At 34.6% G+C, this 24,332-nt stretch overlaps 4 protein-coding genes across 5 annotated transcripts; 2 read left to right on the top strand and 2 right to left on the bottom strand.

Annotated features, from left to right (window-relative positions):
* Positions 1-2,549: 2,549 nt before the first annotated feature.
* LOC105639639 (GDSL-like Lipase/Acylhydrolase superfamily protein) lies at positions 2,550-4,760 on the bottom strand. The gene is made up of 5 exons (XM_012223756.4): positions 4,300-4,760; positions 4,017-4,147; positions 3,674-3,922; positions 3,343-3,598; positions 2,550-3,004 (listed from the first exon to the last, which is right to left on the bottom strand). Exons 1-5 carry the CDS (start codon positions 4,562-4,564, stop codon positions 2,781-2,783), a joined length of 1,125 nt encoding a protein of 374 aa, XP_012079146.1. The 5' UTR covers positions 4,565-4,760; the 3' UTR covers positions 2,550-2,780.
* Positions 4,761-5,104: 344 nt separating this feature from the next.
* On the top strand, positions 5,105-8,679 carry LOC105639638 (uncharacterized). Its single transcript, XM_012223754.4, has 5 exons — positions 5,105-5,510; positions 5,713-5,949; positions 6,984-7,067; positions 7,196-7,325; positions 7,404-8,679. Exons 1-5 carry the CDS (start codon positions 5,236-5,238, stop codon positions 8,340-8,342), a joined length of 1,665 nt encoding a protein of 554 aa, XP_012079144.1. The 5' UTR covers positions 5,105-5,235; the 3' UTR covers positions 8,343-8,679.
* Positions 8,680-13,498: 4,819 nt separating this feature from the next.
* Positions 13,499-17,646, top strand: LOC105639637 (Pyridoxal phosphate (PLP)-dependent transferases superfamily protein). Its single transcript, XM_012223752.4, has one exon. The coding sequence runs from the start codon at positions 14,361-14,363 to the stop codon at positions 17,181-17,183; it is 2,823 nt and encodes a 940-aa protein (XP_012079142.1). The 5' UTR covers positions 13,499-14,360; the 3' UTR covers positions 17,184-17,646.
* Positions 17,647-18,739: 1,093 nt separating this feature from the next.
* Positions 18,740-23,860, bottom strand: LOC105639635 (Prolyl oligopeptidase family protein). Of its 2 annotated transcripts, none has more exons than XM_012223750.4 (11): positions 23,340-23,860; positions 23,044-23,222; positions 22,727-22,949; positions 22,476-22,617; positions 22,186-22,386; positions 21,808-21,939; positions 21,551-21,679; positions 20,572-20,990; positions 20,161-20,377; positions 19,736-19,926; positions 18,740-19,341 (listed from the first exon to the last, which is right to left on the bottom strand). In XM_012223750.4, the coding sequence occupies exons 1-11, from the start codon at positions 23,699-23,701 to the stop codon at positions 19,164-19,166; spliced, it is 2,373 nt and encodes a 790-aa protein (XP_012079140.1). In that variant the 5' UTR covers positions 23,702-23,860; the 3' UTR covers positions 18,740-19,163. The 2 variants fall into 2 exon arrangements, with proteins under 2 accessions (XP_012079140.1, XP_012079141.1); XM_012223751.3 differs by having other exon boundaries at positions 23,044-23,239; positions 23,340-23,477.
* Positions 23,861-24,332: the final 472 nt, after the last annotated feature.

Here is a 24,332-nt window from a genome sequence, read left to right on the forward strand (position 1 = left end):
TGAGGTGGGACAGGACCGACAGAATCATAGATGTCGGGGCAGCGTGGGAAGCAATAATTGGGTCTTCCCTCTGATTTCGGACGCGTCATGTCCGCATCAGATTCCTCCTCCGTACTGCCCCATCTCCAATCTCTTCCCGGATTTCTCGCTACACTGTTCTCGTTACCAAACAGCACTGTTTCCTTTCTTTGGACACACTATTCTCCTCTCCTTCCATCCTCATCGTCGATTCCTTTCTTCTTTTGGTTAATGTTAAATCCCACGGACGTTATTCCACTCAAACGTACTCCTCATGTCACATTATGTTACACCTGTCGTTGTCATTAGTCAATGTTTGCATATAACTCTTCCAATGTGTGTGTGTGTGTGTGTGTTTTTTTTGAAAAAGAATCCTTCCATTCCAAGATGATTGATTGTGGCAATATAATTTATTATTATGAGAATTTTTATTAACATTATAAGATCTTGTTATTTCTACAATAATTTTTTTTTTTTTAATAAAAAATGCCCTAATTAAATTATCTTCAACCAGAGTATGATTTATAGTAAAGAGGGATAAATTTGGTTAAAGGAATATTAAAAAAAATATTAAGGGCCAAATTTTTATTTCACTAATAAAAAAATATTTAAAATATATAATCAAAAATATTATTATTTTAATAAAAATTTATATTTTCGTTGATTTTGATCAGGATAAGGTTATTTTTCTAATAGGTGCGTGTGGTACCCATGCAAAGCACGCATAAACAAACGTTGAAGTCATTGGATGGAAGGTCCATGTCTTTTCATTTTGAATAGCACGTTTATGGTAACATAAATCTCTTGTCCTCTACTTAATTTTCTTGAATTAAACACTTAAATTCTCAACTTAACATGCACAAGCTATCAACTACTCACTTAATATTCTACTAATTTCCCCTAAGTTCATACTACTAATCAACCTCCTAACATTATTCATGATTCACATATCACCGATCAAATGCTCTCCGTTTCATAATGTTTATCGCATTTAAGAAAATAATTTATTTTAACATATTTGTCACATTTATGGTTTCAATGAGTAATAAAATTTATTTTTTTTCATATTTACAATTTGTATATTATCAATAATTATTAATTCAATATAATGGTTTCTTAAAGAATTAGTATTAAATTAAGAACAATATAGTCAATTTACTCGATAATTTATTGTAATTTAAATAAATTTAATAATTTTTTCAAAGAACGTGAAATTTAAAATTTAGAATTTGAATATTTATATTTTATGGTTATATTTTTTTATCAAAAAATTCAGGAAAATAAATAAATTTAATTCTTTTTTGTTCTCTCTTGTAAATTCTAGTACAGATTAGCAGATATCACAGGAAGACTAACTCATGCTAAAAGTAGATTCACTAAATTTTCCAACAAAAGTTAAAAGTCTTTTTCACCCTTTTATCTCTCTTCCTAAACAAGTAATACAAGCTCTGCCTCACCAATACTAGACCAGAATTTGTACTGCAATTGGACCAAAACAAATAAAAACCAACCAAAATGATTTTTTTTTTTTTTTTAAGAATTAAAAAATTGGAATTCTATCGCCTAAAATCTTTTTTTTTTTTAATTTTTTGGTATATAGATATTTAAGTGAAGAAAAGAAGTCAAGGACTAGTAGGAAGGGGAAAGAGATAGGTGGGGTCCGGTAAACAGAGACAGGTGTCAGTGAAGGACCTGAGGTGTCGGTGGATGATGGAGGTGGGGATTCTCTTACAGTGGCACGCGCGGCCTCAGTAGCCATCTAAATGTCTACTTGACAATATCATGTGTCGCTTTCAAGACAACATTGTTGAACCTCCTCACTCAGTCAGCACCCATTGTCTGCTTATTCGGTCGTCCATAATACCTGACAATTTTCCCTTCTCTTTTTCTCTTCCTCGTTCTGCTCTTTCTTTTTCTTTTTGGCTTCTTCTTCTTCGTTTCTGATTCCTTCTCTTTAATTCCCATTATTTTCATGGGTGAAAATATTTTATAATACTATAATTTTTATTTTCAAATATTAATATAAATATTAATGGCAATAAGCAATATAAATAATAAAGGAAATTGCATGGATAGCACAGTAGCTAAGTGCATGTAAGAGATTGAAGGACTCATAATGTCATGAGTTCAAATCTTCTCAATGCAAAATTTCTATGAGTCAATTCTTTAATTATATATCTTTTAAAGCGAGTTAAGATTCCGTGGATACAATCCTAGGTACCTTAATCTTTTAGCAATAATTATTTATATTTCTGTTAAATATTTTTACTTTCTTAGCGATAAAATTGATTTTGGTGTAAACTATTTTGCTAGCTCTGGTTTCAATTAATCACCTAATTAAATCCCTTAATATGATTTTAATTAATTATGATTAATTATATGAATCATTTATCTCTATACTGAAATATTCATATCTAAATCTGTCATTTGGAATAACTTCCTTTCACATAGTTTAGGTCTATCTCTTCTCCCGGTAGTACCCTTCATTGCCAAATATCACACTTGTAGATCGGAGCACATGCAAACACAAAGAGACAAGCCTTAATTTGGCCCTATTAAAAATTAATTATTAAGTTTTTTTGTTTAAAATTGTACTCTCAAACCATATTGCAAGGCAACATGAAAGGAGAATGAAAATGTGAAACAAAGAAGAGGAAAACAAAAGAAAAAGGTAAAAAGGGTATAGAGCAAAATCTTGTTAATGGAGGAAGAAATTAGATTTTGCTCAATAAAAGAAAATCATTACACATGAAAAATGAAAATCAAAGATCTCTGAGTTGCCTAAGATTCATAGGAGAAATGTATTTTTTTTCTCCATCAAGCAATTGCTTGGCAAGTAGAAGATTGGCAGCCTCACTTGGATGGTAAGGATCCCAAAACACATGCGTGGAACGATCCTCGCACATACTAGATTGAGGTCCACATGGAATTATCCCTGCAAATTGCCCTCCATTTCCACAACAAGCTCTTGTTGCTGTTGTAAACCCTGCAAAAATATTCACATCCAGTTAACTCTAATCATATGCACATATCTCATTATTTATCGGCCTAATATATAAATTTGACCCTGAAACTTTGGTTAATTATACTTGTGGCCCGTAAACTTTGCAAAAAATTCAATTATAAACCTACTCTTCTGTATTTTATTTTAGCGAGTAGCATAATTATTATTGAAATGTAAAAGTGTATGGTCATGATGGGTTCCTCGTAAAATTTAGGAGGCCACAAGGATAATCATCGAAAATACAGGGTCAAATTTTTGCATTAGGTCATTATTTATCGTAATTGTATATATATATATATATATATATATATATAACTCACCATATTTATCATAATTCGTGATGACTTCCATGACAAGATCATAGACATTGGCATGAACAAAGGTAGCTCCAGGAAGATTCTCATTCAATTCAGTCAGCAAATCTTTCAATCTAGCATTATACTGATTTGCCAACTTATTAGGCAAATCCACACATTCATTCTCTTTCAATTGATTTATAGTCTTCTGGTATGGTATGCAACCTATCGGTCCGACATTTCCAATTACAAATTTTCGAGCATCCAATTTATATAATCTCTGTGGCCACCAAAGAGTTAGTAAATGAACATATTGAAACGCAATTTTAATTAATTCTAATTAAAATTTACTTACAGTAAGCTGTTCTCTTAAGTGACTGAGCATATCGTCGATGAAACCGTCAGGACTTTGAGTGATTCTTGCACCAACAGATAAAACTGGAAGTAGATAATTGTTCAGGAAATCATTTGCTCCGATGGTGATGGAGAAGATGGATTTCCTCCTAATATATTCTTTTGCCTTTGTTGGACCTAACAATTGATTAAATTGTTTTCTGGTAATGTTGAAATAATCAATTTGAATGTCCATACTTAGCCTATTAACCTGCAACAATATTATTCATGTGTTATTATTCAATTAGATAATTAATTATGTAAATGATTTTTAAAAATAATTATGGGAATTATTAAGTGCTAACAAATAGTCTTCCAGTTGCATTCAAAATCCCTCCTCCTCCTGAAGCATAATTGACACCATACAGTATTGCTTTCCCAGTTGAATTTGGGGCTAGAAATGGAATAGCATAATTTGGTTGCCCTAGTTCTTCCCCTAAAACAAAAATGAAACAAATGCATAAATTAAAATTAAGCAATAAGCTAGTTGGTATATGGTCGATCTTATAGTACAAGAATTGTAAACGAATTATCAATAAATCAATTAACAAATATAAGAAAACATAGCTCGAAATTAATTAGATTTACCTATTATATCGCCAATGGTTCTCCCATTGGTGTACCGGCCGGTTGGGTTTCCGCCGGAAGCCTTAAAATCAATTCCATTAGGCTTGATATTTGCTTTAGACAAAGTTGGTAGGTAATTGTTATTTCCAGCATCAACTAGAGAATCACCAAAAATAAAAGAAGCTCCCAATCCAGAAGAGTCAGCTGCATTACAATATTGAAATCTAAAACTCAAAGTAACAAAAACAACCAACAAGGCCAAGGTTTGAGTAACCTTTAAGGCCATGGCTTCTAAATTTCTGAAAGTGGACAAGATTATGATGTTCTGAAACTAGATGCAGCAGAAAGGAGTATTTAAGATAAACAAAGAATCCATAGGTGAAACTTGCAAGCTTGTTCTATTGGATTGTTGAATTTGGTATGACCTTTTAATTTATCTCTATTAAAGAAGAAAATGTTCAAATGGGTAGTTTATCAACATTGGTGCAAATTTCTCTGCGTGTTGTGAAGGTTATGATTTTGCTTTTTCTATACGCAAAATGGTTCTCTTCTAGTTCAAAGAGATTGAACTAATTTAATAAATGTGACGCATACGGAAATTATAAAAAATAAAAAAAAAATTGAATTGAGAATGTTCTGGGGAGGAAGATCCTTGGGGTTAGGTCGTGAGGAAGGCGTCAACTTGAAATATTCATATTGGGCTAAGGCCCATATATGGACGGTAAGGCCCAGTACGCTTTTGAAAAGAATTTTTCAGGCGGTCATTGGACGAAACGACATGCTCATCAATTTTTGTAACTGGTAGAAGGGCCTCAATGTCATTTAGAAAGTCCGCAGCCCAACTTTCCTTTTCCCTCTCCCACTTGCCATGTTAACCTCAAAAGTCGACCGTTGAGAGAGTGAAGTGAAGCTTACCGTCTTCATACAGAAAAAGACAGAACTCAGAGATTGCCAACTATGGGAACCAGAAAATCACAATCTGCAGAAGAATGCAACGGAAATCCTACTCCAGAAATCAACGATGATCAAACCCCAAAAATGTCACTGTATGAGAAATCAAGAGAAGAGAGAATCAAATCAAACTTTGAAAGAATGCAGAAACTTGGTCTCTTTGACCTATCTCAAAAGCTCAACTCTTCTGCAGCTCCTAAACGCACCCAAAGAAATAACCCGTCACCAGCAAAACGTCCCTCTCCTCTTAAGTCACCTGGACCTCTTCGCCGCTCCTCTAGGTAATGTCATAATCTCTGTATACCAATCTTGATTGATCAATTGATTTGCTTCTTTTTATCTTTAATGGACTGGGTTTTCTTTTATACGCCTAATGTCTTTTTAATTTTATTATCTAGACAATTTTATTTATTTATATTCAGTTTTGTTGACTGATTAATATTTGAGTGTTCTCGTTTTAAATTTCTTTGCGGGGTTTTTTAGGTTGCACAATGCTACTCCTGTTAGCTACTCGGAAGCGGTGTTAGCAAAGAAGGATGGTTTATTGGAAGATGAAGATGTGAGGCTAGAGGTGGGTTCAAAGCCAGAGGTTTACACAGAAGAGCATGAGAAGCTTTTGGGAAGTACTGACAGGAGCTGGACATTTTTTGTAGATGGGTATGGAAAAGATGGAAAACGGATTTATGATCAGGTTAAGGGAAAGACTTGCCATCAATGCAGGTGAGTCCACTTTTTAACCTCGTAGGTATGATAATGATCTTGATTATTGAGTTCTAAGATTATTATTTGAGGTTTCAATAAAAGATTATTATTTGAGGGTCTGTGATAAAAAAAATATTAATTTAACAAGGAAATACCACAATGCGTGCATGACTTGATCATGGTGTAAAATTGCTGGTTATGATTGACATCCTCTTAGTTTGCATAAGCATGCGTAACGCCTGTTGTGTAGTCTGTCGGCCTTTGCCAAAGTATTGTCACTAGAACTGCTATATCTAGAAGTTGCTAACAAGAATTTTTCATGCCATTTGCCTGTAATATGTTTTAGAAGTTGTATTCTCATAGCATAATTTGATATTCATTTGATCAAAGCTGATATTTTGAAACAAAGTATTCATATAGCTGACCCCAACTAGTTAGGACTAAGGCTTAGTTGTTATTGTTATATTCTCATAGCATAAAAATGCTTTGCATTTGAAAAACTTAAATGTGCATGCTTGTCCATGATCCGTGTAACTAACTGAGTTGCTTATAAATGTAAGAGAATTGATGAAGGTGGAACATAATGGAGAAATTAGATGCTGTTAGCAGGTGCCTCATTCTATCAGTATGTAGTTGTGGTTTTGGAGCTGATATGTGTTATCCGGATTGAATGAGGCAGACGATTTGTAACGCAGAGTGGTGACCAAGTTGGTAATGGCTTAGCTTAGCAGCCCTGGCAAGGCTGTGGAAGTAGTTTTGAAGTTTGGACCAGCAACTGTGTTATCACAGTTGAATGAAGAAATAATGATAGTTCGGTGAATTGGAGGTCATGTGATAGCAACAGAGGCGGGTAGTTTTAATATAGGACAACAATCAGCTAGACATAATACCTTGAAAATGCATTACACAGATACATATTCAGAACGAAGTTTCCTCAGTCTCTTTCTTTTTCTTTATTATATAGCTGTTATGTTATATGCATTTGGCTTCTTAAGTCGTGCTCTTCATGGTATCTGTGTCTATCATTAACTGAAGGAAAGGGTCTTTAACAGGCAGAAAACTCTTGGTTATCGTACCCACTGCAGCAAATGCAAGATGGTCCAAGGACAGTTTTGTGGAGATTGTTTGTACATGAGGTATAATTGTTTGAAAGATTCTCCATTTGCTTTTATCTGCTTTGCATTTTGATACTTTCATGAGCTTTTTTAACTGTAATTTTAAAATAATCTAATGTTTTAAAGCCTTTTGTTTTATGAGAAAGCAGATATGGAGAACATGTACTGGAAGCAATAGAAAATCCAAATTGGATATGTCCCCCCTGTCGTGGAATTTGCAACTGCAGTTTTTGCCGGCAAGCAAAAGGATGGGCTCCTACCGGACCTCTTTACAAGAAGGTAAACTCTTTGCTAAAAGAAGAGCTGGCTCAACTTTTCAGGAGATAAATTGAGTTTAGCATTTTGTTTATCTTGTAGATATCACGATTGGGTTACAAGTCAGTTGCACACTATCTGATCCAAACCCGACGCTCACAAAATACAGTAGAAAAAGAATTGGTGACTGCCAATCAAGTTTCAGTGAAAAGGTATCTGCCCTTTTCAGAGATGGAAAAGCCATCAAAGATTACCAATGAAGAAATTAGGCCATTAATGCCTGAATATGAAGAGACAATTCATGATGAGTTAAAGACTACGACTGAGCCGAATAGCAAAATTCTGGCCAGCAACTGTCAAACAAAGAGGTCATTACCCTTTTCAGGCAGTGAAGAACGGTATGACAATATGGAATCTGTAGAGGTCAATAATGAGGAGCATTATCATCCTGGATTACCAGAATCTATGTTTAGAGATGAGAGAGAAAGTGGTTTAAAGATTGAGAAAAGAGAGCAACCGTCCTACAGTGGAAATCTCCTTGTTCCGGATGGTGAAGCAGTGCCTGAGAAGATGGTATCTACAAAGACCAATGAGGAAGTTTATGTCGATTTTGGATTGTCAATGCCTATATTTGAAGGAAAAAGAGAGAATGAGCTTAAAAGTGAGGAAGCAATGCAATTGCAATCTACAGAGCATGATACTATCCTTGAGAGCTTGAGGCTGGGACAGTTGAAAACCAATGACCATCTTGATTCAGAATTAAGTGGTATAAATGAGAAAAATTCTGATGTCAAGCAGTCTATAAACAACTATCTGCTCTCTAATCAGGAGGTGAAGAAAGAGAAGGAAATGCATGTTGGGGATGGCAAAATTGCTGATAGTACTTCTAAAGTGGAGAGTTGTGCAAAGCTTAAGAAGAAGACTGCAGCTACTGAACCAAATTTGGACAGTATTGGTGGAAGACTAAGACAGAGGCGTAGAGTGAACAAAGGCTATGATGGTGAATTATCAATGGCAAATGTGCAAAATATTCAGATATAGTGCAAGCTTTTTAACAGTATCTCTCTCCTCAATGACGGAAGCAGAAGTCAACATGAACTGAAGACAGTTTGCTAGAAGATTGAAGGCCAAGCAGGGATACCAAAAGGAAGATGAAGGGCTCTTTTGTTTCTGTATTTTGTGTGTCAGGTAGGCTGAGTTGGGAACTTTTTTAGACACTACACTAGATTTTGGTTTCAGGCCTTGTTTTATTAGGCTGCATTTTGGCAAATTAGCATTCCTTGAATGCTCTCAAGTAGCGAGAAATCCCTTCATGTTTAGGTACCTTCTGTGTGAATTAAAGACTTCAGGATCTTAGTCTTGGTGATCTTCAAGTTAATTAATGAGGGGATAACGATTTGAACCAATAACATATGCTATGGGTAATTATTTACTTAAATGACCTTATCTGCCAACTGAAAATCCTAATAATAGATACTATAGTACAAACCCAAAACTGAGCCCATTACACATAAATAGCCCACCAACACCCTTAAATGGCCCTACACACTATTAATCAATCAAATCTGTTTTGTGGAGAATGGGACTCCATAATATCAGAATAATAATAGCACTTTCATGCATTGGTGCAAAAATTCTGATCATTGAAGCTTGGTGTCGCTAAACTATGCATACATGGACTTAATTAAAAGAGTGGGTTTGATTTCTTTGTCAAGGTATGTTTAATAATGACATTTTTTGGTAAATGGCCATTGAAGGCATCTTCCCATAAAATGCCAAAAATTGTAGCTCCCATTTCAGAATGGAAAGTCACCTGCACACTTTCTAGTGAAACTTGGGGAAGAAAAATTAATAAAGCAACAAGAAGAATCAAGAATAAAGGAAATGACATAATAAAATAACGATAACAAAAGAAAAGGACAATCAAATCATTTTCTGCTACTCATTATTTTCAATTCAAATGAGGCAGTTCCTGGTAAACTTACCTTTGCCAAAGCTAGTCTTGTCTTCCAGTCTTTCTGCTACTTAATTTTTTTTTTTTTTTTTTTTTTATTTTACATTTGATCATTTGATTGACATGCAAAGTGGGAGACAATGCAGAAGTAGAAGCCATTTCTTCTTTTGTCTTCTTGTTAAAGAAGCCCTTTACCACTTAGCTGCTACTCCTTTGCCTTGTGATTTGAGCTTTGTTATCAATTGGGTTCTATATATATATTTTTTTTTTTTGAAAGAGTAAAAAAATATTTATTTACTCAAGGAAAAAATTTCAAAGACAATTAGGGACTCGGTCCCAAATCTGTGTACGAGCAAAACGATAAGATGCTCGATCAAGACAATTGGGTTCTATATTTGAATGCTAAAAATGATTCTTGCACTTGCTTTGCCCTTTTTTTATGTGTTGACCAAGGTTAGTCTGGCCTTTTTCCTTTAATACACTGGGAATTTTTTTAAACAATGGGACACAGTAAAAGTTAAATTCTTAACTTTTACAAAACTGGTAATGCAATATTATCATTTAATATTTTGAAAAATATTACTTTAATTAAAAAGAAAAATTATTAAATTTAAAATTTTCATATTTTTACATATATATATATATTAATATTCAGGAAGAGGAGAATTGAACAAAATAATATATGCATTTATTAGTAATTTAATTCAAATGTAAAAATTTTTTTATCTTTCTACAAAGTTTACTTCTAAAAATCGGATTTGTATTATTATTATTACGTGATTGAGTTCATCGTTCTTATTGTTACGTAATTGACTTCTTCCACCAACGTTAATGTTTAAAAAAAAAAAAAGTGTTATTTCAGCTTTACAATGGAACAAAGTTGACTAACCAAAGTGATGCACGTGCTCTCCACGTCAATCATATGTGATAATTGATAGCAGGTCCAGAGATGAATTTCTCAGTGCCCTGTTTGTTTGGCCGCTAAGAAAGCAACAGTATATCTCTTATCAGATAGAAAAAGATTTGACAGAATAAGTATGTATATGTATATGTATATGTATTTGTATTTGTATATGTTCCTCTCCTTCATGGATTTTGAATCTCTTTGACTTCACATTTTGTTTGTTTCTTTCAAGTCATAATTTTGACTATTGAATTAATTAATATAATTATCTTTGATTAGTTGATTAAGCAATTTGTACTTTAGTCAATATGGCACTCTTTTTATCTTTTTCCAATTTAATGTCATTTCTCGTTTCTCATTTGCATGAGAGACAATTTTCTTATAATTGTTTTTTTCCACAACAATAATTGAATATTAATTCCAAATTAGCTAAAATCAATTTTTTTCCCTATTTATAGTTAAATTTTCAGTAATATCTATAAAATGTAAGTCTTTTGAAACAACTACGGTTCAACTAATTCTAAGTCTATCCGTTCTTTATTTAGTATCCCACTATCAAAATATCACACTTATACCAATAAATATTAGTCAAGGGATTAGCGACTTCAGTTCGCGTAAAAGTGAGATACTTAGTTAAAAGTGCCAAAAACATTTAGATTCTACGGCTTGAGAGGGATTAAATCTTTTGATCATACCAAAAAAAAAAAAAAAAAAAAAACACTTATGAACCCGATCATTAAACTATCTTAGATCTAGAATTAAAAATTTTACTAATAGATCTGGAAAAATTGAGATTCAATTTTCATTTTCTTAATAATTGAAGGGAAGAAATTGGTTCAATTCAAATAGGAAAGTGAAAGAACAAAATGGAAAATAACTGGTTTAAACAAAAAAAATATATATTTGTTTAATTATTTGGATAATCAACAACTTAATCAGGACTAAACTGTTTAATTAACATCGATATGTGGATCCAACTTTAAAAAAAGTGTGGTGGGGTTTAGTCAATTTTCTAAAATAACAAAGTAAACTGTAATTATCAAGTCGGCCTTTTCTGGGGTTTTGAGCTTTACTAGTTCATAATATTAGAATCCTAAGGAACCCTTCCTCAGTTTTGATTTATTTCAATTTCTAAAAAATAATATAAAGTATTAATAGAAAAAAAAAAAAAGGATTTCTAAAATTGAAAATTTTATGATTCAAATTTACTCTTTTACCCTATCAACCGTTAACCAATATAACAGGTTTTCAACAATGCAGATAAAATACTGTAACATATTAGGGACAGGAGCCCCCACAACACCTAACATCTTTAATACACATGTCATGCCCACAAACATTAATATAAGCAATTCTTGATATTAAAAAAAAAAAAAAAATTCTTTTATTAAATAATTTTTATTGCTAACTGCTAAGGGGTTAGCTGTGCCCTTCAGGTTCAGTCTTTGCCTCAGCACTCCATTGAATTTTTTAATCCAAGACATAAGTTTATCTTTTAAATTTATTTATAACTTATGGGAATTGCAAATAAATTATGAAAATAAAAATTAAAAAAAAAAGAAAGAAAGTGATGTATATCTAAGATATCAACTTGATAATTAAAAATTAAATGGAAAAAAAAAATAAAATTGCAAATTTAACAGAATATACCAGTTGGGAGTTGTTGAATTATGTATTTTATTAGGTTAATATCTTTTGGATATATTAAACAAAAGAAGCAAACATTGATAGTGAACAAAACACTATATTATTGAATTTTTTTTTCTATAATTAATAAATCATTCACATCTAGAAGTTGACTATTATGTCGTTTTATAGTGATAGTCGTAAAATTGATTCATGAGATGTGAATTAATATTAAATTAAAATAATACTAATCCACGTTGATCTTCTCATCAATCAAGTTTTCTTTTTCTTTTTTTTTTTTTCTAAAAAATTGAGAAGTTAATTATATTTCTTGGACCTTGTCTGAGTATGGCAAAAGCTCAAAACACGTATAACATTCATGGCTTGATTTTAAAATTGGAAATATAACATTCATACTCATCTTCCCATTGTTAGACATTCTTGAATGCATGTAGAGCACTATTTCATGCTTATAATTTCTAAATTATTCAAAAATTTCTCGTCTTATTTGATTCTTGTTTGAGTTTTAGAGTCCCTTGGCTAATATTATATGTTTTAGTAGTTATTCAGTAATATAAGTTGTTTTAGTAGTTGTTATGTGTTGTTTGATAATATTAATTAACTATTTTAGTAGCTGTTACGTGTTGCAGTAACGATTAGCTGATAATTGTTTATATATATGTTTAAATTAGAAATGGAAAAAATTACAATATGATTTTTGTCATTTGCGAAATTCAACTAGTCTATCATTGTCTTTTTTAAAATATAATAACTTGTTCCTATATTTTGCTTCTGTTGCACTATTAAGTCATTCAATTTTTGCATCTTTTTCGTTAAATCAGTAAGAAAACAAAGAGGTCAAAAGATATATACTAAAATATTATACAAAAAAAAAATTATAGTGCAGTCCCTATGGTTTGAGAAATACAATTGATTTGTCCTTGTGATTTTAAAAATAAAATGATATTTTGATAATTTCATAAGATACTTAACAGAAAAGATATAAAAATTGAATAAAAGGCCCTCGTAATCTGACGAAAATAAACTATAAGAACATATAGTTTATTTTCTAAAAGACAGAGATAAATTAGTTGTATTTTACAAACCACATAAATTGTACTGTAATTTTTTTTGTCATTTTTTTTAGAAGCGTCGGATAAAAATAACTGTTTAATTTAAATGATAAAAAAATGTTTTATGTCCTGAATAACTTTTTTTTATATTTTTAAATAAATACTCACTTCATTAATTATATTTACATTGTAAAATAAATATTTAAGCAATAAATTAGTTTAGTAACTGTGATTTACAGGTTAGTCTGGGCAAATTTTAAATTAAATAAACTTAAAAAATGAGATTAACAATCAAGATTCAGGTTGGAGGTTTTGGACTTTGGTGGTGGTTTTCACTGCATTTGTGCCAAGTTGGACAGAAAACAGCTTTTAAGAGAGCTAGCAGATTATTTGACTTTTAGCTATGGCCAATAGTAGAAAAGGTTCTGACGGGTCCCATACAGCACATAAATTATATAAAAAAATAGAATATTAATTGGAAATATATAAATTTAATAATATTAATTAATTAATTAATTAAAGAGAGAGGCAGAGGGGTTAAAAAAAAAAAAAAGAAAAGAAAAAAACTAACAGGACTTACATTTGGTTTGCAAAAGTCAATGTCCTTCTCACTGTTTGTTAAGGGAGGTTATAGTGGAAGATTGTGGAACTGGAAAGAGAGTCAATTGAGAGTGAGAGAGAGAGAGAGAGAGAGAGAGAGAGAGAGAGAGAGCAAAGTGGGGTTATCAAAAACTGGTTTGTCTTTGCTGTGGATTTACTATTCACAAAGTAAAATGAGCATTTGATATGGAGAGGGGTTTGCTTTGCCTTTGCCTGCTTTTATTCGTGCTGCAGTGAAGAGAGAGAGAAACTAAAGAAAGAGAGTTTCTTTTTGAGCTCTCTCTGGTGTGCTAATGGAGTCTTGACTCCTATTCACATTTAAGGATTTAAAGGGTTTCTTTCAAAACTCAGTAACTAGGTTATGTGAAACCCTTTTATCCAATTTTCTTTCTTAGTGTCTTGCTTGATGCGAGTTTCTCTGCAAAATTTGGGGATCTGGGTTTTGGTGTCTAGGGTTTGACTCTCTGTTTCTCTTTCTCTATCTTTCTTGGGTCTCTTCAAAAACTTGTTTTCTTTGTTTAAATTTTCACTCTAATGGGTTTTTGACTTTACTGAATTGAGTCATTTCAATTCTGGGTTGTAGATTTCTATGGGTTTTTCACCTGAAAATTTTTTGAAGCTGAGCTGACTTCTTTAGTTCTGAGTTTTTGTAAATTTCTTTTTCATTTTTGTAGGTTCTTTGTTGAAGAAATCTTAATTTAGAGCTCTCTTGATCTGGTTTTAGAGTCGGGCCTTTTTCTTTCTTGTTATAGCTAGCACCTAGGGTTTGAAACTGGACCCTTCTCTGTTCCTTGTATGTGGGCTAAACGCCTGAACTCAACTGAACCCAACTGTTTTTCTGGAGTCTTGGGTTTATATTTTTTGATTCTCTTCTTAGATTGGTTGTAAAGTCAAAAGCTTTAATGCATCTTTCATTGTGGAAGCCTATATCTCATTGTGCTGCTCTAATCTTAGACAAGAAGAGCAGGAAAAAAGACGGGTCTGAATCCAATCATGAAATCAGGAAAAACCCATCAATTCTTCGAAAATTGCAAGAAAATAAGCTTAGAGAGGCTCTTGAAGAGGCATCTGAAGATGGGTCTCTCTTCAAATCGCGAGATATGGAGTCCGAGTCAGTTGGAAACCAAGATGAGAGCCTTGGGAGATCAAGATCCTTAGCAAGACTTAATGCCCAGCGCGAATTCTTGCGTGCCACAGCCTTAGCTGCAGAGCGCATATTTGAGAATGAAGAATCCATTCCTGAACTCCACGAGGCATTCTCCAAGTTCCTCACAATGTACCCAAAGTACCAGTCTTCAGAGAAGGTTGATCAGCTAAGGTTGGATGAATATGCACATTTGTCTCCAAAGGTATGCCTTGATTATTGTGGATATGGGCTTTTTTCATACCTTCAGACTTTGCATTATTGGGAGTCTTCTACGTTTAGCTTATCTGAAATAACTGCAAATTTGAGTAACCATGCTCTTTATGGTGGTGCTGAGAAAGGCACTGTGGAATATGACATAAAGGCCAGAATTATGGATTATTTGAATATCCCTGAGCATGAATATGGCCTTGTTTTCACTGTGAGTAGAGGGTCTGCATTTAAATTGCTGGCAGAATCATACCCTTTTCATACTAATAAGAAGTTGTTGACAATGTTTGATTATGAGAGCCAGTCTGTGAGTTGGATGGTTCAAAGTGCCAAAGAAAAGGGTGCAAAAGTTTATAGTGCATGGTTTAAATGGCCAACTCTTAAATTATGTTCTACTGATTTGAGAAAACAAATTTCAAGTAAGAAGAGGCGGAAGAAGGATTCTGCAGCGGGCTTGTTCGTGTTTCCAGTGCAGTCTAGAGTTACTGGGGCAAAGTATTCATATCAATGGATGGCACTTGCTCAGCAAAACAATTGGCATGTCTTGCTTGATGCTGGCTCATTGGGTCCCAAAGATATGGATTCACTTGGGCTGTCCTTGTTTCGGCCTGATTTTATTATTACTTCCTTTTACAGAGTATTTGGGCACGACCCAACCGGTTTTGGATGTCTTCTTATCAAGAAATCTGTAATGGGAAGCCTTCAAAATCAGTCTGGGAGTACAGGGTCTGGAATGGTAAAGATAACACCTGAATATCCTTTGTATTTGAGTGATTCTGTTGATGGTCTAGACAGATTGGTTTGCATTGAAGATGATGAAGTTGTTGGGAATGCTGAAACAACCACAGAAACTCGTCCAGGGACACAGTTGCCTGCCTTTTCTGGTGCATTCACATCTGCTCAGGTGAGGGATGTTTTTGAGACTGAGATGGAACAGGATAACAGTTCTGATAGGGATGGGACAAGCACCATATTTGAAGAAACAGAGAGTATTTCAGTTGGGGAAGTGATGAAAAGCCCGGTATTTAGTGAAGATGAATCATCAGACAACTCATTCTGGATTGATTTGGGTCAAAGTCCATTGGGATCAGATGCAGCAGGTCAGTTAAACAAACAGAAATTGTCCTCTCCCCTGCCTCCTTTTTGGTTTTCTGGCAAGAGGAATCACAAACGACTCTCTCCAAAACCAACGTCAAAGATATATGGCAGCCCACTATATGACGACAAGGGGGTACATGATGACCACCATGTGCTCTCTTTTGATGCTGCAGTTATGTCTGTTTCACAGGAATTGGATCGAGTTAAGGAGGTTCCAGAAGAAGAACAGTACACTGAAACAAACCACACTCCACGAAATAGTAAAAAGGTTTCAAATCGTCTTCATGTTAATGAGATTGAGGAAGAACCTGGAACCAGTAATGCACTTTCAGCCGGTTCTTTGTCCAATTTTGACACATATAAATCCCAATTCAATAATTCATCTGCTGTGCATAATGGCCTAGCAAATGGCTCAACCTCTGCAATTGGCTCAGACATGAAAGAGAGTGCTATAAGAAGAGAAACAGAAGGTGAATTCAGATTGTTGGGAAGAAGGGAAGGGAATAGATATGCAGGTGGTCGGTTTTTTGGGTTGGAAGAGAATGAACATCCAAGCAGGGGAAGAAGAGTGTCCTTTAGCATGGAGGACAACCGTAAAGAACAGCTAAGTCATACTCTGGAGCCTGGAGAGGTATCTGTAACCAGCCTAGATGATGAAGAGTACACCAGTGATGGCGAATATGGTGATGGGCAAGAGTGGGATAGGAGGGAACCTGAGATAATTTGTCGGCACTTGGATCATGTGAATATGTTGGGTCTCAATAAAACCACTCTCAGATTGCGATTTTTGATCAATTGGCTTGTGACCTCATTACTTCAACTAAGGTTACCCATTTCAGATGGGGAAAGAACGGAAAATCTTGTTCACATTTACGGTCCAAAAATAAAATATGAAAGGGGTGCAGCTGTAGCTTTTAACATTAGAGATAGAAACCGGGGACTGATAAATCCTGAAGTTGTTCAGAAGCTGGCAGAAAGAGAAGGTATCTCCCTTGGCATTGGTTTTCTTAGTCACATACGAATACTGGATAGCCCAAAACAGCAGCGTGGTGCTATGAATCTTGAAGATACTACTCTATGTAGGCCAATGGAAAATGGGCACCATAGTGGGAAAAGTGGGTTCATAAGGGTGGAAGTAGTCACTGCATCTCTGGGATTTCTTACCAACTTCGAAGATGTTTACAAATTATGGGCTTTTGTTTCCAAGTTTCTCAATCCAACCTTTATCAAAGAGGGTAGTCTTCCAACAGTTGAAGAGGGGTCAGATACATGAGTTTTGGGATGGCGATCAATAGTACATTTCCAAGAAGAAACAAATGGATTTTTGTGAACATGGAAAATCAATTGGGGTACGAATCTGAGAGTCAGAGCTGAAGATCAAAAGCTACAGAGAAGCACTCAAAGGTGATATGGCCACAGGTCCTTTTGCTCTTCCTCGAGACTCTTTGATTCAACGGGTGAATTTGTTAATTCTTGTTTGCTTGATTTTTTTCCTTATCCTTTTTTCCCTTCTCCTTTGGGTTATTGTAGAGGGTGGCATTAGAATTTGTATCATCTCGGAAATTTATGTTGACCTCGAAGCAGACTTATATGGATGGGACTTCACCACTCAAAACGTTCTGCTTTTGGCCTATACAAAATCAAAATTTCTTGCTCCTGTAAAAAATCTTGACCTTATTTTGCCTGTTGTAGTCTATATAAATACAATTCAGTGGCAGAAACACTGCTTTTGCTTATATTGGAAATTGCATGGCTGAAGTATTTGACTCTTATGTTTTAAATTTCAGTGGATAATCGAGGAAAAATTATTATCTTGTTAGAACAAAACCCAACTAGTCGTACAAGAATTTCCTTTTCACTTTGATGGGGTTGTCTCCAACTACAAGGAAACAAAAAGCAGAACATGGACATGTTTGGATAGATTGGAGGGACTTGGAACTCTTTTCTGTTTTGGATGAATTTGGATTTAATACTGCACAAATCTGGTTAAAAAATGTTCTCTAATTCTTTCGTACAACTTGATATCTTAGGCCAAGAAGCAAATTTGAAATCCTCAACCAAAATTGGTGTCATTTTCTTGCCATGAAGACACCCAATTTTCTGTTTGTGACAAATCTCAATTCAAGAAAAGTATAAGCTACTTTCCCTCTAAAATATGAAAAGCAAAGCGTAAGGGAGAGAAATCATGCGCAATGAACAGTGATTTGATGTAAACAGAAAATAGATATATTCCTTTAGTATAATGCAAATTCTCATCATCAATATTAGGCTTAATCCAAAGGCATTGAGGGTATCTTTTCTCAGAGCAATTACTATAATTGGGCCATACCCATTGAGTTTTGTTTCCCATGAAAAATATTCATGGATGTATATGTATCTATACCATAATCCATGAGAGCTTGAGTGCTTCCTTTTCATAAAGTTGGGTTGGACATGGCAACGCAAATTTCTTTTTAAAGCCAAATAATGATGATCAAAACCTGCTTTTCCTTGAAAGGATACAAAACAAGAGATCCCCTACCCCTCACTACAAAAATACTCCACCATTTCAGATGGGAAAATCTTACAGTACTATATAAAAAGATAACAAAAGAGAAATAATAATGGTTTCATGTTTGACAAACTTCTTTGAGAGCCATTATGGGGAAATTGTCTTCTAAAAGGAACTTTATGTGGTGGTTGGTGATAGGGACACGTTTGACTTATTTCAACCGATGAGAGATTTTGAAGCCTAATTGGATAATTAACTATTAGATTTCTAAGATTTGGCATGTCCTAATCCACAAGATTAAGGAAATGGTACTCACAAAAACAAAAGAAGAGCAAAAATGCATTATGAAGCTTCCCAAATTTTAAAAGCTATTATCAAAAGGTTTTCTTCCATTTCAAAATTTTATAATGAGCATATCAGATAGACATATGTATATACAATAATTAACTTGCAATATCAATATGGCAAAGCAACAAATAACCAACATTTGGTGAACAGTGTAAAGTTTTTCTGTCCTAATTCTATTGGCTGCTTTGGCAAGTTGAACCAGCTAAATGGGACAGATCAGCGATATGTCCTCATCAAGCAGATTTCATAATTCATGAAATGCTATAACCACCAAGTAATGTTTTAAGTGGGAAAAACCTGCTTGGCAACCAAGGTGCATCAGATCTTGAAGACAGCCTTTTCTGCTACTTGTCATAAAAGATCAAAAAACAGATTCAAGGACGGATTATGGAGCGCAATGTAATAAAATCAAACTCATGATTCGATCATCTTGATAAGAAATGCAGTTTCCATTGCTGACTCCTTGCAATGCAAATATCTGTTTTCCTCCACAATTTCTGTTGTTAAATTAAGGAGTACTGGACGGTTGGTTTCATAAATAGTGTGTTCACGAACTCGGGCAACCCATTTTGCGGCTTCCCAAACCCCAAATCTGAAATACATCAAACACAAAATTCATAAGCATATGACTCGTCCAAAAAAAAAAAAATGCTATCATCATCATCATCAAGCAAAAAGCATGTCAAGTTAAATAATAGAATAAAAGAACACAAAAGAACAGTTAATAAGTTTCCAATATACAATATAGACTCGCTGCCTCAATTTCAGGTTCTACCAATTTGACACTTCATAACCACTATTCAAAATTACAAATACTCTCTAATATGTTGACCCATGCATTTCCATTATCCTTAGGTTTTAGAAAATGTCTACTAAAAGTCGTTTGTGATTTAATTTAACACCATCCAACTAGTTTGCATTCACTCATGATCAGCTGTGTTTGTACAAATTATAGGCATAGCCAGTAAAGTGTGCTAGCAAATTACCGTGTGTTAAAAGATGAGGTTATCAATATAGCAGGATAAACAGCATCCTTCTGAATATTGTCATAGGGAGAATATTCCAGTATCGCATGAAAATCATCAATATCCCCAGGGTATCCAAACTCTCCGAAATCAGCTGCTGTAAGCGGTAAAATGGGATAGAGAAGAGTGTTGGTTGGATCTAGAAAAGGGACCTGGAAAAGATAAAGAATATGGACAGACATAGAAATGAGTATATCGAGAATATATATTTTATTTTAATTATTAAAAAAATGACAACCTCCATCTTACTGTTTGCTTCATTTAAAATTTTGAGAAACTAAGACAAGTAAAAGCAGTGAACACTTACATGATCAGGGTATTAAAAAGAAAAATGAGAAACACCAAAAAAGACATACAGATTATGAGATTATGAGATTAATATATACCTTCAAAACTGCAGCACGAAATGAATCCGGGCAACAATTGATGGCTGCAGCAACCAAAAGTCCTCCAGCACTATATCCCCATCCAGCAAGCTTTTTTTCTTCCACAATTTTATTTTCAGTTAGGAATTTGGCACAGGATATATAATCTTTGATGGAATTAAGTTTATTCCTGCGTCTGCCATCATGATGCCACTTCTTACCCTGACCACCTCCTCCTCTGCAAAAATACAAATAAATTCAGTTTTGTTAAGTTGTAAACACACAAATACCCTATAGAAATTCAAATTTTTAAATAGAGTGAGCAAAAGAAATCATTTTATAAGATGAATCAAACAACTGCATACACACAGCAAGCTGTGGCCAAAAAAAAAAAAAACAAAGTCAGATGGTAGTGGTATAGTTGAAACAAACCTGACATCGGCATATGCAATAACCCAACCACGATCAAGAAGGCTTTTCAACTCACCACGCCATCGTTTATCGAGTAACTCACCATAAGCTCCATGCCCGTGAAGTAACCCAGGATTTTGATTTCCATATTTATTTTTGTGTGAGTATACAACAGTTAGAGGAACCAAAACCCCATCATATGAAGAAACGTTATGATGTTCACATGCATAAAACTCAGAGAGGTCATGCCACAAGTTATCATCTTGAGATTTCACTTCATTGGAAGAGCCATAGTTTTGACCCTTCAAGGGGCTATCTGTGATGTTCACAGAAGAGGCTGCACCATACAGAATTCTTGTTCTTTCGTAAAGCATATTTTGTTGTTGAATGATGTTCCATTTCCCATTTGATAGGTCATAATCAACAACAGCATCTGGCATCTGTATGAAATTTGGGGGTCACGATTCAACCAGAAAAGCACACTTTTACCAAAAATATAGAGGAAAAAGCACCCATGCAATAATACACATACACACATAGACAAACACATGATAAGTCAAATAAGTGAGAAAAATTACTAAATGTTTTTCCTTATGTAATTGAATATCTGGTCACATGACAAAAGAACTGGCCCTAATGCTTGCAGTGAAGAGCCAAGACACACAATATACAAAAAGAACTTTGGACTCTAAACCTTAGCCTCTGAACCACATGAATTGAGTTGATCAGCTGAGGGCAACAATAGAACAAAAATAAAATCTATTTATTTGACAATAATATCCTAGCAGACCGAGGTCTAAAAATACAACCTGAAAAGGAAAAGGTAGAGTGTTTTGTAATACAGGAAAAAGTAACTCACTTAACCCATTTCCATTCATATCTTGCAACTATTATCTAGAGCAGGATCCATGTAAAAATTCTTGAGCAATACAGCAAACTAGAATTATATAAGTTGCTAAAAGAAAACATTTACTGAAGTTAGGGCCAAAATGACTTGTACCACAGGTGATGATATTGTAAAGCGCATCATTGATGAATGGTAGTCATAATTTGGTCCTGGTGAAATTTGAGAAACATATCTTGGAAGAGGAAGGAATCTGGGACTAAGCTGTTCCAGATTAAAACCTTTCTGCAACAACAAGAGAAGCGCAGATGAGAAAAACACAAGAGTATGATATGAACATACTCAAATGAAACTGTTGGCCACCATTAGTTAACTTCATGGATTTGCCGAGATGATGATGTTTGTTTTCTCACCTTCCCAGCAGGCAAAGGCAGAGGAACTGAACAAAGCCTAAAGTTCCAACCTTCCCTCATGATTAGTACCAAGTGTGTATCACAGAAATCAACATCCTCAACAATCAAATCTTGGTCATCATTGAATACACTCTGCAATAAATGATAGTGGATTCATGAAGATATAAGGGCTGATTAACCATGTGCCCATTACTAACTAAAGAAAGTTGCAAAAGAAATAATGTTGCATCTAGAAATTAGTGGAAATGGAAGGTAGAGAGGAGAATGCAGCAGACAGATAGTGCCAAAATATAATGAACTGAAAGAGGTTCGTTGGAAGAGAACCACAGAAAGGTATAATTGCACATGCATGTAGAGAGATTTGGGTTGGATACCTACCTCCCATATTCTTGAACTGGAAGAACTGCTGACAGGACTACACAGAAGATAGTGATGATCAACCAACTGGCCCTCCTTTGCAGCATCAGTAAATAAATAAAGATACCCCTGATGATGTTCAATTATACAGTGGGCCTGACCTTCACACTCCCACACTAATGTCATACCGGACAAAGGATCAGCTGCATTTATCAGAAAGACCTAAAACATTGTCATGATTGTTATACCATTTTAGCTAAAGATCAATTTCAGTATTAAATGTGCACCACAAAGTATTCTGGAAATGATACCTTTGAAGATGTGGTAGAAAAGGTATTGACAGTTATAAACTGAAAGTCCTTTGTGTTTCTTATGTTAACGAAAACATCATCGTTGGGTTCATCTAAAAGCAAAACATCTTCATCAGTCGATCCAATCATGCTACAATATATCCTGGTGGAAAAAAAGAAAAGAACTTCAACTCAATTTTGTTAAATACATGAAAACACATTACAACAAGATAAAGCACATTGAAATGTTACAACATCAATATAATACTAACCGGCAAGGCCTTTTATACTGATCAGTAACAACATAAATCAATGCCTGGCCATCCTTGGCCCAAGCCAAATTCGAAACCCTATCTGCTTGAGGCTTACTACACAGTGCACAAGAATTGAGATTCCTAACAGATAACCTAAACCAGTCATTGTCCTTGTCATACATAGTATATGCAAGAAACCGATGATCAGGTGACACTTCTGATAATTCTTCATAAGCATAGCCTATACAAAAAAATGTTCAATTTCAAATCAACAAAACAACCTCAAAAATTGGAAAAAGAAAAGTTAACATCGTTCTTTTTTTTTTTCTCAATACCTCCAAATCTCTCTGCTTCTTGATTGTAATCAAGCAGCTTCTGCTCAATTCTTTTCCCAGAAGTAAAATCAAATCCACCAAAAGGAGATTTATTAGAAATGAATTCCTCATTTAAGCTTAACAATCTCCGACATAGCACAGGATACTGCTTTCCTTCTTCAACTCTTCGATAGTATAACCTGAGGCGAGGAAAAACCTAAATCCACCTTGAAATAATTAAAAAAACAACGAAAAAGATCGTTCCTTTTTTCTATTGTCAACAGCCAAACAAAGTTACGTACTTTGGCGACACTTACCATGGGCCCCAGCGAATGGGAGGGGTGGAGAGGTGAAATTGCATCCTGGAGGCCATTTCAGACTGGAGCTTACTTTGTAGCTTCTCAGTATCAGACATTACGGCCTCTGTATACTTCTCCTCTTGCTCCATGTACACGTCCATGTGGCGCATCGCCACCTTGTCATTCAAGTTTGATATCCAGCTGTATGGGTCCTCCCATGTGGCGTCATGGAATGTGAAGGATTTAGGTTTCTGCGGCGGTTTTGGAGGTTTTGGTGGGGCGGATGGGGTCGGTTGTTTTGACGGTTTATATTGGCGTACAAGGAGGAATGTGCCGATAAAAGGGTGGCGACGCCGGACGGCCGTTAGAAGGTGGCGCATGATTTTGGGGTTTAACTGGGGTTTTGTTGGACGTGTCCGGAGGAATTTTCTGGGGTTTAAGCAGAGGGCAGTGGACAGAGTTTTACTGTTCCCACCTATGGGAAATTGCTTACCTAGTATAAGTCACCAACCCAATAACTGATGCCATTTTAAAAAAATTATCTTTATCTTTATTTTATTACTCCCTCCATCTCGTAGTTTTGAAGTGGCTGAGCAAAAGTTTCAAATTACTTTTTTTTTTTTACTTTCTCCAGTAAAGCAGTGCAATGCAGAGACACGAAAATTACAACATTATAATTGAGGAATTCAATCACAACGAAATCCTTCCTTAACTTGAGAAATTACAATAATACAGGAAGTCATACAGTAAAAGAAAAAACTCATACAGTAAGTTTGAATGATTGATAATGGATTCCATACCACCATTAATGTCAGCAGCAACTACTTACATTAGCTTAAATTTGCTAGTCCAAAATAGAAAAAAAAGAGAAATAATATCTGACCTTGCTGCTGTCCAGTCAATGCCCATCGTGCTTTCCACGGGCGAAGTTGCCATACAGAGAAGTGGGGCAATTTTCCATCAGTCCATTAACTATTTGTCCCTTTAACTATATTTGTTTCTACATCGTTT

Source organism: Jatropha curcas, chromosome 3, assembly GCF_041381405.1.
Source record: "Jatropha curcas cultivar XTBG-Jc1 chromosome 3, XTBG_Jcur_1.0, whole genome shotgun sequence".
Classification (NCBI taxonomy): domain Eukaryota; kingdom Viridiplantae; phylum Streptophyta; class Magnoliopsida; order Malpighiales; family Euphorbiaceae; genus Jatropha; species Jatropha curcas.